Source organism: Rhipicephalus sanguineus, chromosome 8, assembly GCF_013339695.2.
Source record: "Rhipicephalus sanguineus isolate Rsan-2018 chromosome 8, BIME_Rsan_1.4, whole genome shotgun sequence".
NCBI lineage: Eukaryota > Metazoa > Arthropoda > Arachnida > Ixodida > Ixodidae > Rhipicephalus > Rhipicephalus sanguineus.
This window is the reverse complement of record NC_051183.1, coordinates 36,860,257-36,874,004: the sequence shown is the minus strand read 5'-3', so window position 1 is coordinate 36,874,004 and position 13,748 is coordinate 36,860,257. Positions and strand designations below refer to the sequence as shown.

The 13,748-nt window shown below is 45.1% G+C and overlaps 2 protein-coding genes across 6 annotated transcripts in view; one reads left to right on the top strand and one right to left on the bottom strand.

Moving 5' to 3' along the window:
• LOC119401728 (E3 ubiquitin-protein ligase ZFP91) overlaps positions 1-12,247 on the top strand; it is a 37,565-nt gene extending 25,318 nt beyond the window's left edge. The window contains exons 5-10 of one of the 5 annotated variants that reach the window (XM_049418122.1): positions 5,685-5,896; positions 6,719-6,899; positions 7,961-8,340; positions 8,822-8,957; positions 10,446-10,650; positions 11,996-12,247. In XM_049418122.1, coding sequence (XP_049274079.1) covers positions 5,685-5,896; positions 6,719-6,899; positions 7,961-8,340; positions 8,822-8,957; positions 10,446-10,650; positions 11,996-12,113 — 1,232 coding nt within the window. In that variant the 3' untranslated portion in view covers positions 12,114-12,247. The remainder of the gene's footprint in view (positions 1-5,684; positions 5,897-6,718; positions 6,900-7,960; positions 8,341-8,821; positions 8,958-10,445; positions 10,651-11,995) is intronic. The other 4 variants (XM_049418118.1, XM_049418121.1, XM_049418120.1 and 1 more) reach the window with 4 other exon arrangements.
• The window catches only part of LOC119401726 (serine/threonine-protein phosphatase 4 regulatory subunit 4-like), a 92,550-nt gene that overhangs the window by 2,635 nt on the left and 76,167 nt on the right, over positions 1-13,748 (bottom strand). The gene's annotated exons all lie outside the window — the stretch shown is intronic.

Genomic DNA, 13,748 nt, shown 5'->3' with positions numbered 1-13,748 from the left:
AAGTTATTCTATTCTTTGTTAAACTTGCAATAAAGGTTATAATAGTTATTGAGTACATATTTAGTTTTCAAGTTGTTGAGCAGCAAAACAGTGGCGAACAAGACAGTACGATGAAGACAAGCACGTCACTGTGACCAAGAGCATGTGTAGTTAGCACATTTCAAGTGGCAAAAATACTTTGTTAAAGGGACCGACAACTGCCCAGAAACGAAATGAGATGACTGCACTGATGGAAGATTGTCCGTCGCATTGACTCAAACCAACCCTGTTTATCTCGTGAGAGGTGGATTTGTATTTTTATTTCTTCATTGAAAGTCGCGAAAAGTGACCTTTGGCGCCTCTGGCGGCAAAAATAAAAAACGGTCTGATGAAGGCGGTCACGTGAGCATGGTTGATGTCTGCGTTCGATGACTTTTCTGTTAGTACTGAAATATGTTCATTTTTATATTAAAAGGTATTACTCCATAAAAATGTACATATAGGCCTGCGTTAGTTGTATGCAGCAAAGTGGCGCTGCCTTCGCTGGCGTAATGATCCCATGCCGGGACAAGCCATCCATGTCACAGGCGCAGGCAACCTGGGCGCAGGCGCACACAACGCTGTACAAATACCGAGAAGGTGTATAAAGCCACATCATTCATTGTAACAGCTTGCTATTTTCAAAAATGGTTTCCAAGCTCAAAATAAAGGTGGTTAAGCATAGTTACAGTAACTCCTGCGAGAGCAGAACAACGACAGCTTTCACAAGGGCTAGCGGCATCGCTATCAATTCTCAGCGTTGCTGGAGCAAGCCTTCGTGCGTGTTTGGAGCCTTTCAGATAGAAAAAATACTGCTTATAAAAAAACTACGTGCTTTTAGAATAAACCCACTGCAGCTACAACGCTACGAAGGGTAAGCTTCCTGTCGCGCCGTAAAAAAACTGGGTCGAGAAAAATCAGTTGTCGGTCCCTTTAAATAATTCATAACACTTAAACATACTGCTTTAAGCTTATATCTTTTGTAATTGTGAGTACGAGCACATTATGAAGGAGAGGGCACGTTCGGGCTGTTCCGCTTCTTTCGCTCAATGTCAATCGAAGTTTGATAGGGTTGTGGTGTGTCCGTTGACTCAACAGATTATTGACTCGATGGCCTTCAAAAGTCTCATGTAGCCTCTTGTGCTTGACTATTGAGTCATAGACTATTGGTTGAAGGCCTTTCAAATGTCTATGTGACACGGGTATAATTGTTGCTGTTCATATAACAATGTTGCTTTATTTGTCATAAAGAATGTGCCTTTAAGTGTGGAACGTCAACGGCGCATGCTTTTTCAGGCACGCAAGTCGGTGCAGCAAGCAGATGCGCTGGTGCTGGCCAAATCCGCATCCTCTCGGACCGAGTGCTCCTAGAAAGTTTCTCGGAGTTTACGAGCAACGAGATGAGACGCACCTTCAGCTACGCTGCTACCTCATGCCTAGCGCCTGCGCCGAGACGTTTCTCCAGTTTTGGCAATGAGCACAAGGCCCGCAGCCAGATGAAGTCACACCTCTTGTCTCACATCGCTGAGCTCCTAGCGAAGCCAATGGTGAGGGCACCCATTGTATTTGTACAGGATTGCAGAAGTTTCAGCTATCACGGTAATGTATCAAGACCGACGTTGGGCACTTGGTAATGTTCTTCTTGATATAAAAGGGGGTGGGGGAGCACTAACAGACACAAAGGAAAAAAAAAATGGAAGAAGTGAACTTGTGTTATCATTTTTCTTCCTTTGTCCATGTATGTTAATCTGTTCCCTCCCCCCTCCCCGTCTTTTGCATCAAGATCACATGTCATGTTGAGTAAAAAAAGCAAGGCTTTCTATGCGTCCTAAAGGGACACTAAAGATGATCATTAGTGAGAAAACGCGCAAGAAGAAAATGTGGGTGGCAAGGCCACCTTGAAGCTTCCGCACCAAGCGCTGTGACGTCATAGATTTCAAGGCGTCTACTAGGTCCTGCGCAATTCCTCATCGTAAAGATGAAGTTCATTGTCCTCTGAGGGGCCGGACCATGGCGCACCAAGTGTCGGAGATTTCGTGGGCCAGTGTTGCCAACGTACGAAAAAAAAATTTGAAATTTGTGACGACATGCGGAGATTTCGCTGAAAATTTAAAAATGAAACTTTGACCTTGACTTTCTCGTCTAATACCAACCTGTGGTAGTGAAATTAACGTCAGTAGAGTTTTTAAGTATAATTGATTAGTCTAAACTGAGTCATTTTTACTTGCTTTAACGCGTGTATGTCGCTAGCAGCTAATGCGGTGATTCGTCATTGTGTTTATCAGTTGGCAGAGCAGCACTTTCCCTGTGGTATCAACAGAAATCAGCCAGGCATGAACAGTGAGGAGTGGCACCTTTTATACTTTGCAAGTTTTCATATTTTTCAAATTACTTTGGCTAAATAGAACTTCGCATTGTAAAACTTAGTTGCTAACTCCGCCTCAGTAGCCTGCTTCAACTCTCACAAACGACCGTGCCCCAGACGTGAGGTTCTTCGTCAGCACTATTTCATGGAATCGCTAACAAAAATGCCCTGTTAAAGCGAGCAGCCTCCAGTTTGCGTACAGTACGCTTTATTCGTTCAGGTTCTTTTTTCTTCTTTTTCACAATGCTATAATTGCAGAGAAAGAATCACGCGAAAGATAGTGTGCTAAAAACAGGCATAGAGATGTTTTCCCAAATTGTTTCTAAAACCAAGTGTTGATGCGTCCGCCGTAAGTACAAAGACCAATGAGTTTCTATTTAAAAGCATGAAACATACTGTACTCTCGTTAAGGTTGCCTTACAGATGTGCAGTTAGCTTAGCCCTCACAAGATGCCCTATTGGAACGTTCCTTATGCATTCCAGTAATTCCCTAAGCTGTTATGGAAATTTGGTAGAATTTTGCGGACTCTGCATATGGTCTCTGAAATTTTGTGCAAAACATGCACTCAGTGAAATGGCAGATGAAATTGCTCTTAACATTGTTGATCAATCTTGATGAAACTTGCCAAGTTTATGGATACTTGTGTGCTGATTTCAAATATGCAATTAGTTTTCTGGTATAATATTGCAGTTTTTAAAAGTAGAATATATTGGTGCTTTTGGGGAGTGAGATTTTCCTAAACTGAGAAAGTTACAAAGTAAATCAGCATATCACAATGATCTGGAATCAGAACTGAAATATGGAACAAGAGTGGATCTTTTAAACCAATTGCAAGAAGTTATAGTATGTTGAACATTCGCAAGCAAGTTGATGTCAAGCCGGACTTTCGTTCACGAATGTTTGACATACCATAAGTTTTGTTCAAATGGGTTTAAAACAAACATCGATTTTTTTTGCAGTGCACACAGTTCTGATCGCAGATTACTGTGATATGTCTATACTTTTGTAACTCTCCAAGTTTAGAAATATCTTGCTCTTGAATGTCACATAGGATATTCGGTTTTAAAACGTCAAATTGTACTTGAAAAATAAATTTGATATTTGAAATCTGCACACAAATACAGTAGACCCCGCTGTTACGTTCCTCACTGCTGCGTTTTCCCGGCTGTTACGTCGTTTTCCGCCGGTCCCGGCATAGCTCCCATAGGATACAATGTATTGGGATCCCCGCTGTTACGTCGTAACTGTCGGACCGTTCCCGCATGATACGTCGCGAAGTGCGCTCGGAGCCGACCGAGTGACTACCAAAGAGAGCTGCCATGGTGCATTTTCACGCAGCTTGGCCTCGTTTGACCGTAATATTAGCCGCATGAGAGGCGCAAGCAACAGAATCTTTCAATTGATGCAACACAAAGCATGGCCTTCGAGATTCAAATTGCAAAGATGGCGTCTATGACGTAACTGCTCGCGAAAGCAAGGCCTTCGAGATTGGCATTTACTATTGACAAAAGCATAGCCTTTGAGATTTGTATCGCACAAACATGGCGTGTATGACGTAATTGCTTGCGAAAGCAAGGCCTTCGAGATTGGCATTCATTCTGCCATCGCGTTGGCGTAGACTCATCATCATCGTTATTTGTCGGAGAGCGGGAGGAGTTCGAGCTGGTGGAGCTCACATGGTCGTGCGTGCGGTTCGCGGTCGGACTCGCCGCGCCGGTCGTGATTGCGTGTGCTTAGTTCTTTCATGCCTACAGCTGTTGGTGTTAAAAAAATCACATACGTTGATTACATTTCTGTGAATGAGGCCGTCCTAAGCTCCGCGTTTCTATCCATCGACTAGATCGCGGCTGAGCGCGCCAATTCGTGCTGCTCGTAAGAATGAAATAAAATTCTGTACCACTAAATATTTTGCCGTTTTTTTCCTGTTTTTCGGCTCTTACGTTTCCCGTCTCTTACGTTTATTTCCTACGGTCCCTTCAAAAACGTATCAGCGGGGTTTATACTGTATATACATAAACTCAGCTTCATAAAAAACAATCGAAAATGTTTAAAAATCAAGTGCCAGTCTTCTCATTTTAGAAAAAAGAAATCTTGTTTCATGGTTGATGGGATTCACATTAAAAAGGATGAAACGGGCAGGTTTTGCAGGTCGGTATCTGCACCGTGCTGGTCTCGTGCTCACCCTGAAGCGGGCGGCGTGTCGTTTAATGCTCGCGGAACGTTTTTCTCTCGTGCAGCACCCGGACGGCAAGGCAAGCCACCGTTCATGGCGGAACCCCTCCAGGCCCGAAACGCCGTCTCCAAGGTGAGTTGATCGTTCGAAACTATCGGTCGAAATTACCGAAACTATGTCGGCAAAATTATCAACATGAGAAACTGAAAGCCAAGAAAGAAAAAAAATCCATCATGGTCACTCGCTTGAAGTGGCCATACCTAGTAGAAACCAGAGTGAACTGCGGGAATTAACCACAGAGATCTCTGACGACTAACCACAGATCTTGAAGGTTGTGTCATATCTGCTGACCACAACATAGCTGCACCATTTGCTTAGGCTGCTAGTGATAAAAACTAATAGTTACCATTCCCTACAGCTTTTTTGAGCGTGTTTAGTAGCTAAAGCCATTTGTTGTATAACTAAATTAACAGCTCGACACAGCTTGCATTCAGACTCTGTCAGGTTCTTCACCGCCCACCGCTCCGATTGACCCCTTGAAATGCACGCCTAAGGAAACCAATTAATACAACTGTGCGCATGCAACGCCAGCGAGCCATGGCTCCCGCCACCTGGCTATGTAAAAAGGAGTCTGGACAAGTGGCCTTGTGGGTTTCAAAGATGGCCATTTCCAGCGCCAGCACTAGAACACAAGCGCCCTTGCTTCCGTTTGTTTTATGCGCTTAATAGAGGGCACAAAATGTGCAACCAGAAACAAAATGTGGATTGTGTCAAAAACAGGAAGCCTCAAAACTGGAAATCCACATCTTTCACGACACTACGGCGCATGCGCTCTTCCCCTAGCGGGAAAGTCGCAAAACGCCCCTTCATCTCGGAGGCTTTGTTCTGACAGTACTGGTTGTCCTGGCCCCACCAAAACCAAACCAATGCAGTAGAGGTAGCATAAGAAATGAAATAAGGCAGATTCATAAACCTAATATTCCCCCTTCGCCTCCTGCGCTCTCAAAGATGTGCACCCCTAAAAAATCTCTGGAGAGATCTCTGAACTCAGTTCAACTTCCATTTGTGTCACTTCGCGTGTTACACGAGACGCTTCTCACTTTGTTCTTTCTTTTTTTTCACTGCAGAAAGTGAGGGAACCGGCGGAAAGCGTAAACGGCCGCAGCCCAAGCAGCCGGCGACGGTGAGCAAGAATGAGCGGCGAACAAACGGCTCCTCCACCACCCTGCACACTCCTACCCCCAGAACAGTCGTCAAGAAAAGTCAAGCCCGGGTGAAAAATCAAGTCAAGCCGTCCTTGGTGAAGCCTGAAGGCAAGAACAGTCGGCCCATGCTCAAGGTCAGTATAGTTCACGTACGCATCGGCCGAGTTCTATGACTCGCTGTAGATGGCTAAATAGCCGTCTGCAGGAAGTATTAGAACCTGCCCGATGGTTTGTTTTGAAATGCTTCTGAATGTTTTTAAACCCAGACAATGTCTCGAAATGCTATTCATTAACTGTTCGAAAACTGCATTAAATATCAGAACTCAGCCAGCGCTTTGTTTTAAAATGCTTTTGAATGTTTTAAAGCCCATGCAATATCTTGAAATGCCAGTGTCTTGATATGCTATTGATAAACTATTCAAAAAATATTCGATTCACCAATAGTGGCTGTTCAGTTAAGTCTTCAAATCGGATAGGCTGCTATTAGAAATTTTCTAATATTCTGGCACCCCTAGAAAATGTTTAACTTCAGTAGGTGTTTAGACGAGGCCACAGTTCCTGTTCCCGCAACAAAAGAAAAACTCACTGAGTCCCTCATGCATATGTCTAAGATAACTCGAAGGCGAAAGCCATCCAATGTGGTTAGTATATTACTGTGCGCTTTTCTAATTACTCATTTTATTTCTATTTTTGCTTAGTCATTAATATTTTGTGTGTTAGTTATTTTCTCATTCATTCTTATTACTCCTAATTACTCGTAGTTACGTTCGAATACTTTCTTATCACTCCTTTCTTATCACACTGCTGTACTTTAATTGACGTTCAGAGCTTGTATGACCCCGTTGGATTTTTGCTACCACTTGCATTGTCAATACCGATAGTCACTTCCCGTTCGATAAGGTGCATAAGGCATTCGCCTTTCATAAGTCTCACACTTTTAACGTTTGTTTCTATAGGTGGCTGTCAAGTCCCTGACAACACCCACCACTAAGGTCAAGGCCCCGTCAGTAACCGGCAAGGTCCACAATACACCGGTCAAGGAGGAGAAGCAATTGCGCGTCGTCAGCGAAACCTGGGAGGCACATGTGGTCAGGCGGGACCACAGCTACTGGGGGCCCGGCTGCCCGCTTGCAGTGGGTGAGTGGGGGAAGCTGGCCAACCAGTTTCGTTGCAGCCAAATACATTACATTAAAGTGGAGTTGGGCGAAAAATAAATGAAATTTCAATTTTCAAAAATATCTATGCCCTGCCTGCACCACCTAAGTATCGCAGCCAAATACAGCAGAATCTCGATAATTCAAACTCACGGGGACCTCAGGATGTTGTTTGAATTATCAGAAGTTCTCATTAAAAAATCACAGTTTCACCCCAAGGGCGAAGTAATGAATGTGATAGCAACAAATTGTAATGTTATGGCAGGTATTGTCGTAATGGCAGGTATTGTAATCCAGCTACAGAACTTTCAGCGTCTCTATACTTACTTGAGTGTCTGGTAGATAAACAGTGCTCTAGTAGTTAATTCCTATTATTATGTGCCAGGAACCTTCTGTCGGAGGGCAGTGTGGCTTCGCCAAAGGAACTGGAAGATGACGTAGTCCCAGTTACTTTGTTTCCACGCCCACACTTTCGGCACGCTCACGTGGGCGGAGCAAGAGAAAATTTTCTTGCGCGTATTATAAAGCTCCTACTGCAACAACAGCAGAAAAAGTTACAACACCATCGACAGTAATATCAGTCCTTCTTAACCACGAAGTTTTACGGAAAACTGCTTCAGTTTCCCTTTAAGCAACTCTGGCCACGTTCAGGAATCAAAGGCAGGTCTACTACGTGGGAAGCGGCCGTGCATCTGTGCTAGGCGAACAATAGTTGAAAAAAGGGTGCAGTACGTTTGCAACAGTAGAACGCAAAGGCACTGTGTGGTTGCCATAGTGAGGAGTATGCATGGTTTGCATGCATGGGGAGTTAAAAGGCGTCTGGAGGTGCACAGTAAGCTTATTTGTCGAAGTGACGACGTCAAGTGAACACACTGTCCCACTCCATTTGATTGGCTGTAAGAAAGCTAAATATAAGTTACGCCCTTTAATAACTTAGACAACCGTCATGGATGGGTTCTGCTGGACTTTATTTTTAATTTGTAAGGAACTTACCGTCCCAGCTCCAATGTTGTCGTCTCACAAGAATCGCTCGCGTCCCCGCAGACAATGACGATGACAGCGACCTAGAAGAGCTGTGCAGCGACTGCGTGGAGCGGCGCCCCGCTGTCCCGAGCCAGTCCGTGATTGCCACGCCTGCCTTTCCCTACGTCTACGTGCCACTACTGCCCAACACCTCTTCTGTCGTGGAGGTCACCACTCCCGGAGGTGGCATCGGGGGCGGCTCCGCAAAACGGCGGGCCCTGAGCCCTATGCTCCCGTCTTCGGACGACGACGACGATGATGAAGACGAGGATGACGATGACGAAGAGGAGGAGCAGCGGAGCAAGCAGCCGCAGCTGCAGCATCCCGTGGCCAAGGGCCGGGCACGCCTGCCGGGCCGGAGGGGCGCTGCGGTACAAGCCACAGAGACCAGCCTCGAAAGGGTGAGTCAGTGTTTTAACAATGGAGCTGTTTAAGCTTTTCGTTCCGCCGGTTCGGTTCGTGTGACCAGAAAACTGTCATTATCATAAACTGCCTGCCAGGCACAGCTGCACCTAGCGCGTGCAATGCAATAACTCGGCCGGCGCTCACTCTCTTTCTCCTCTTCTTCATCTTAGTATTGACTAAAGACAGTTTGCTCTTGGTGACATACATTCGAGAAATGAAGATAGTTATAGTAGGTTTTTCTGTAACGCCTAGTAATTTGGTAGATAATAGGGCCTGTGGCCAGCACGCCCATTGAGGTTGACACGATGGATGTGAAATGTAGGCATTTCTTCATTGCGTGTGCCTTCTGAAGAAAACAAAAGAGAAGCACAGAATAAGTGAACAGAAGAGAAAGGAGCGAGAAACAGACTGAGAGAAAGAAACAGCAAAAACCGCTGACAGTCTCGCATAAGCTTCTTTTCTTTTATTTCGTTGCAGAAAGCGGCACTGAAGCACATCAAGGCACTGCGGAACAAGCGGCGCGACGAGCGGGGCCCCCTGGTGTGCAAGATCTGCAAGACCAAGGTGTTCACGGCCCAGGCCACCCTCATGTACCACTATCGCAGCCATGCAGGTCAGGGCTCTTGTCCTTGTCTCTCTTTTTTGTCGTTGCTATGAGTGACCGTTATGAGCCCATTTCATATAGTGGTATGTTTACAGCTCTTTGGGAATGTTAAAAAGGACGATGTACGTTCTACCCATTTTGGAAAATGCATGCTTTTGCTCAACCCATGAACAAACGGGCCAGCTGCACTTGTTTGTCATTTCCCAGCTATGTTAACAAAAGGGCCTGCTACGCACGTGTAGAAATGATGGTTTCGTCACAGCTTGCACCAGAGTGTGGTTGATGCATTGAACCTATCTGACACGTCATGATCAGGTCTTGATGATTGGGTGTCCCTCTGGCTTCAAGTCTACAAGTCAGTGCTACAAGTCTTATCCCTTTGGCTGCTCAAAATCATGGATTCATCAAAACTTGCACCAGAATGTCCGTGATGTGTTGAACCTAACCGTGATGCATCCTCGTCAGGTCTTGATGATTGGTTGTAACTTTGGCGCACAGTTGGCACTAACAAGTCCCATATCTGGCTAGTTAAAACAAAGGTTTCGTCACAACTTTCACCAGAGTGTCTTTAACCCCTTAACTGCTTTGGACGAGCAGAGTTCGTCCTGCCCAAACTGCCCCAAACTGCTTTGGACGAGCAGAGCTCGTCCTAGCGCAATAGGTACTCCCCTCTAGCGTTCAGGACAAGAGGCACTCTTCTACAGCTTAGATTGCGTGTAATCCACCAGATGGCAGCATTTACTTGGCAATTTACTTTTCTCCTGCGGAAAGAGCGCGGTTTTTGTATGAAAAGATGGCTTGCGGTGGCGGTCACCCATGCATAACTGGCTCGTCAACACGAAAAAGAGGCTTATCATTTTCGTCATCTTCTTCGAGTGATGATCATTCGGATACAGATGTTTATCTCGTGTCCGGAAGTGGAGACAGCGAAGGCGGTGAATTGAGCATCTCCTCCGGTGATGATGGGAAAACAGCTCGAAAGCGAACATCGAGAGTGCTCGCCAGTGGATCCTGCTTGATGCAGACAATCCTCCTGTGAAGCCTCCTCGCTTTCTATTCTTGGCCATTCCAGGCAAGGCTTTCAACTTGTCATTGCCAGATGACCTTATGGAATATATTCAGCAGTTTCTTCAAGTGTGTGTCATTTGCTCTCGGAAGCGAGGAGAAAATGGGGAAAAATTGAGAAAGGAGACTCGATTTTGGTACAGGAGCTGCAACAGGCCCTCTTGCGTTATTCCGTGTTTTGATTTGACTAAGTATGTGGTACAAATATTTTTTTCAACATCGACAAGCTGCTTTTTAGTATAATCAGATTCGAAATCAGCAATAAAAAGATAGGCACTTTTGGTTGGGAAATTTTCAAAAAAATAAAGCACTTAAGGGGTTAATGTGTTGAACGTATTCGTGATGCTACTTGATAGGGCCTTCATGACTGGGTGTAACTTTGGTGTGTAGTCGGCGCTAACAAGTATCATTTTGGCTGCTTCTCGCCAATAGGCATCAAGCCTTTCAACTGCAAGATCTGCGAGGCGACCTTCACGCGACAGCACAGCCTCAACTATCACATGCTGATTCACAACAACAAGAGCCGCTTCGAGTGCGAGGACTGCGGCCGCCACTTCCGGCACCCCAGCCACTTCAAGGAGCACCTGCGCCGGCACACGGGCGAGACCCCTTACCAGTGCACCGACTGCAACCAAAGGTGGGTGTTCTTCTAGAAGAAGGTCTATAAGGTTCCTAGAAAGATTTCTAAAGAACATGATAGTTGATGGCCCTGTGGGAAGTGCTTTGGGCCTTAGGTAGCACTTTAACCCTTTAAGGCACTTTGTACACAACTTGTTTTTAAGACGAAAGCCTTAGATGCCTCATCAAACGTGCAAATTGACCGGCGTCTCGCGTCGGCGGCATCAACACGAGCGATGCAATAAATCATCGTCACGTGATGATGCCAACATATGTCATCATGACATCACAGATTGCCAAAATTTGTGATGTCACATAACATCATCTCATGTGGTGAGATCATGTTATCATCACGTGACACTACCGTTTGGTCAAAGATGGGCCAATCCCAGAGGCAGTGCAGAACCAGGTGAGATGCAGAAAGCTTACAATGCCTCTGATCCTGGAGGCATTGCTGAACGATAGTTGCAGAAAGCTTTCAGAGGGGGGCACGGCAGGTTCAATACATTGACTTAGAATACGGCTTTTGCCTTTGAGTCAACTGAGGTGGATGCATATAAAACTCTTGTTTTTTCTAGAAGGTCTACAGCGGAATCTCGGTGATACGAGTCTCAAAAGGGAGCGTAAATATTCGTATCACCTGAAATTTCTTATCATCAAAAAAATAGCGAAATATCATTTTCGAACCACGATATACGCACAAAACATTTATTTCTGTAGAAAGAACTCTCGTATGTCTTTCTGGGTTGCGCAAACGGACCACTGAGGGAAGGCGCATCTGCATGGTGCGAACGCGCGCGTCAATGCTTTGCTTGAGGCCAACTGAAAACTAAGGCCCATATTCACAAAGCAACCTTATCCCTATCTCTCGTTTTCCTTATCTTTCTTGTGCCCGTAATGTGCCTCATAAACAAATATGCAGCCTGTATTCATAAACCAACCACAGTTATCTGGAGGCTTATGAAAAAGGTTCCATTTGAATTGAAGACGACGCAGCGAGGCATGGAAAGAAAAATGATAGGTGTAACCTTAAGGGCCAAGAAAAGAGCATAGTGGGTCAGGGAACAAACGTGTGTTGAGGGACATCTTTGTCAAAATCACAAAAAAATGGGCAGGGCATGTAGTGCAAAGGCAAGATAACCTCTGGTCATTAGGAGTAACAGACTGGATTCCAAGAGAAGGCAAGCACACGAGGGGGAGGCAGAAAGTTGGGTGGGCAGATGAGAGCAAGAAGTTTGCGGGGATAACGTGTCCACAGTTAGCACAGGACTGGGTCAATTGTAGAAACATGGGAGAGGCCTTTGCCCTGCAGTGGGCGTAACCAGGCTGACGATGAACTACTAACGTGTATTTCTTGGCCGCAGGTTCAAGACACGCAACACGTACAAGAGGCACCTCAAGACGCGTCACGGGAAGATCCTGACTGCCCAGGGGATCCTCTCTGTCGGCGAGTCTCGGCCAACGAGTCCGGCGCCGACGTGAAACGGGCTGTTCCCGCTCAACTCCTTTTGTACAGACCACTTCCCTCCACACAACACCGAACAGACTCAAACCCGATGCTTTCACACCTGCCCTTTTTGTACAGCTGACCCTTTGTAAAATAAAAGAAATACTCTTATGTCCATACAAAAGCACTGCTCCGTGTTGAGACTTTTTGTTGCAAGCATGTTGAAGAGGTACTGACACAAAAATTGTCAGTCATTTCTTTTTGTGTCAAATGAAAGCCAAGCTCTCAAGAGCCTGGAATATTTATTTATTTATTTATTTATTTACAATACCTCAAAGGCCCCAGTGAAGGGGTTTTACATGAGGGGTGGGCTTTTACAATGGATTAAGTAGGTAGTTGCTCAATCGCTGCTTTGAAGGTGATGACACTGGAGTGGTGCACAACGTCAGGAGGCAGGCCATTCCAATCTTGTGCTGTCTTGGCAAAAAAGGATGAAAGGTGCGCAGTGGTGTGAGCAGCTGGCGGGTACACAGCTTTTCCGTGGTTGATGCGGTCTGAATGACGATGGGTTGGCTTGATGGCGGGAGTACGAGGTGATGCATGATAAAACTTGAAAAACAGGCAAAGACGAGCGATACGGCGGCGTAATGAAAGGATAGCGAGGTTAGCGCGAGATTTAAGTTCGGTTACGCTTGACTGGTATGAATAATCTGAAAAGATGAATCTTGCTGCCCGGTTTTGCACAGTTTCAAGTGTTTTAATGTTGTTAGTTTGGTGAGGGTCCCAAACAGCGCATGCGTATTCAAGTTTGGGTCTGATTAGTGTCTGATATGCGAGTAGTTTCACAGGGGTAGGAGCTAGATGAAGGTTTCGACGTAGACAGCCAAGAGCGCGGTTAGCTTCGTTAGTGACGTGCGTTATGTGAAGAGACCATGTTAAGTCAGAAGACAAATGAACACCTAAATACTTGTATGAAGTTGCAGATGAAATTTCCGTGTTGTTAATAAGGTATCTTGGAGCTGGGTAGTACTGTCGGCGATGAAAAGAGACTAGTGATGTTTTGTTTGTGTTTAGGGACATTAACCATTTGTTACACCATATTTCGATTTTATGAAGGTCGGATTGCAGTTCATGGACATCTGATGCGTTGTTAATCGGGCGATAAATGACACAATCATCTGCGAAAAGTCTGATGCTAGAAGAAAGGTTATTTGGTAAGTCGTTTATATATATTAGGAAAAGCAGTGGACCTAGAACCGTGCCCTGAGGCACGCCTGAAATAACAGGACGTAAAGAAGAAGAGAGATTATTGGCGTAAACGAACTGCTGGCGGTTAGTTAAAAAGTCACAAATCCAATTAAAAACTAACGGGTCAAGATTAAGAGTGGAAAGTTTTAAAAACAAGCGTTTATGAGGAACTTTGTCAAATGCTTTCTCGAAATCCAAAAAAAGTGCGTCTACCGGTATATTTACATCAACGCTAGCGCTAACATCGTTAGTAAACAGAGCTAGTTGTGTGTCACAAGAGACACCTTTCTGAAAACCATGTTGGTTTTTATTAAAAAAATGAAGAGGTACGAGGAAGTTCATTATGTGGGAATAGATTACGTGTTCCATTATTTTAGAGCATACACTTGTGAGCGAAATGGGACGATAGTTTTTGGGTGAAT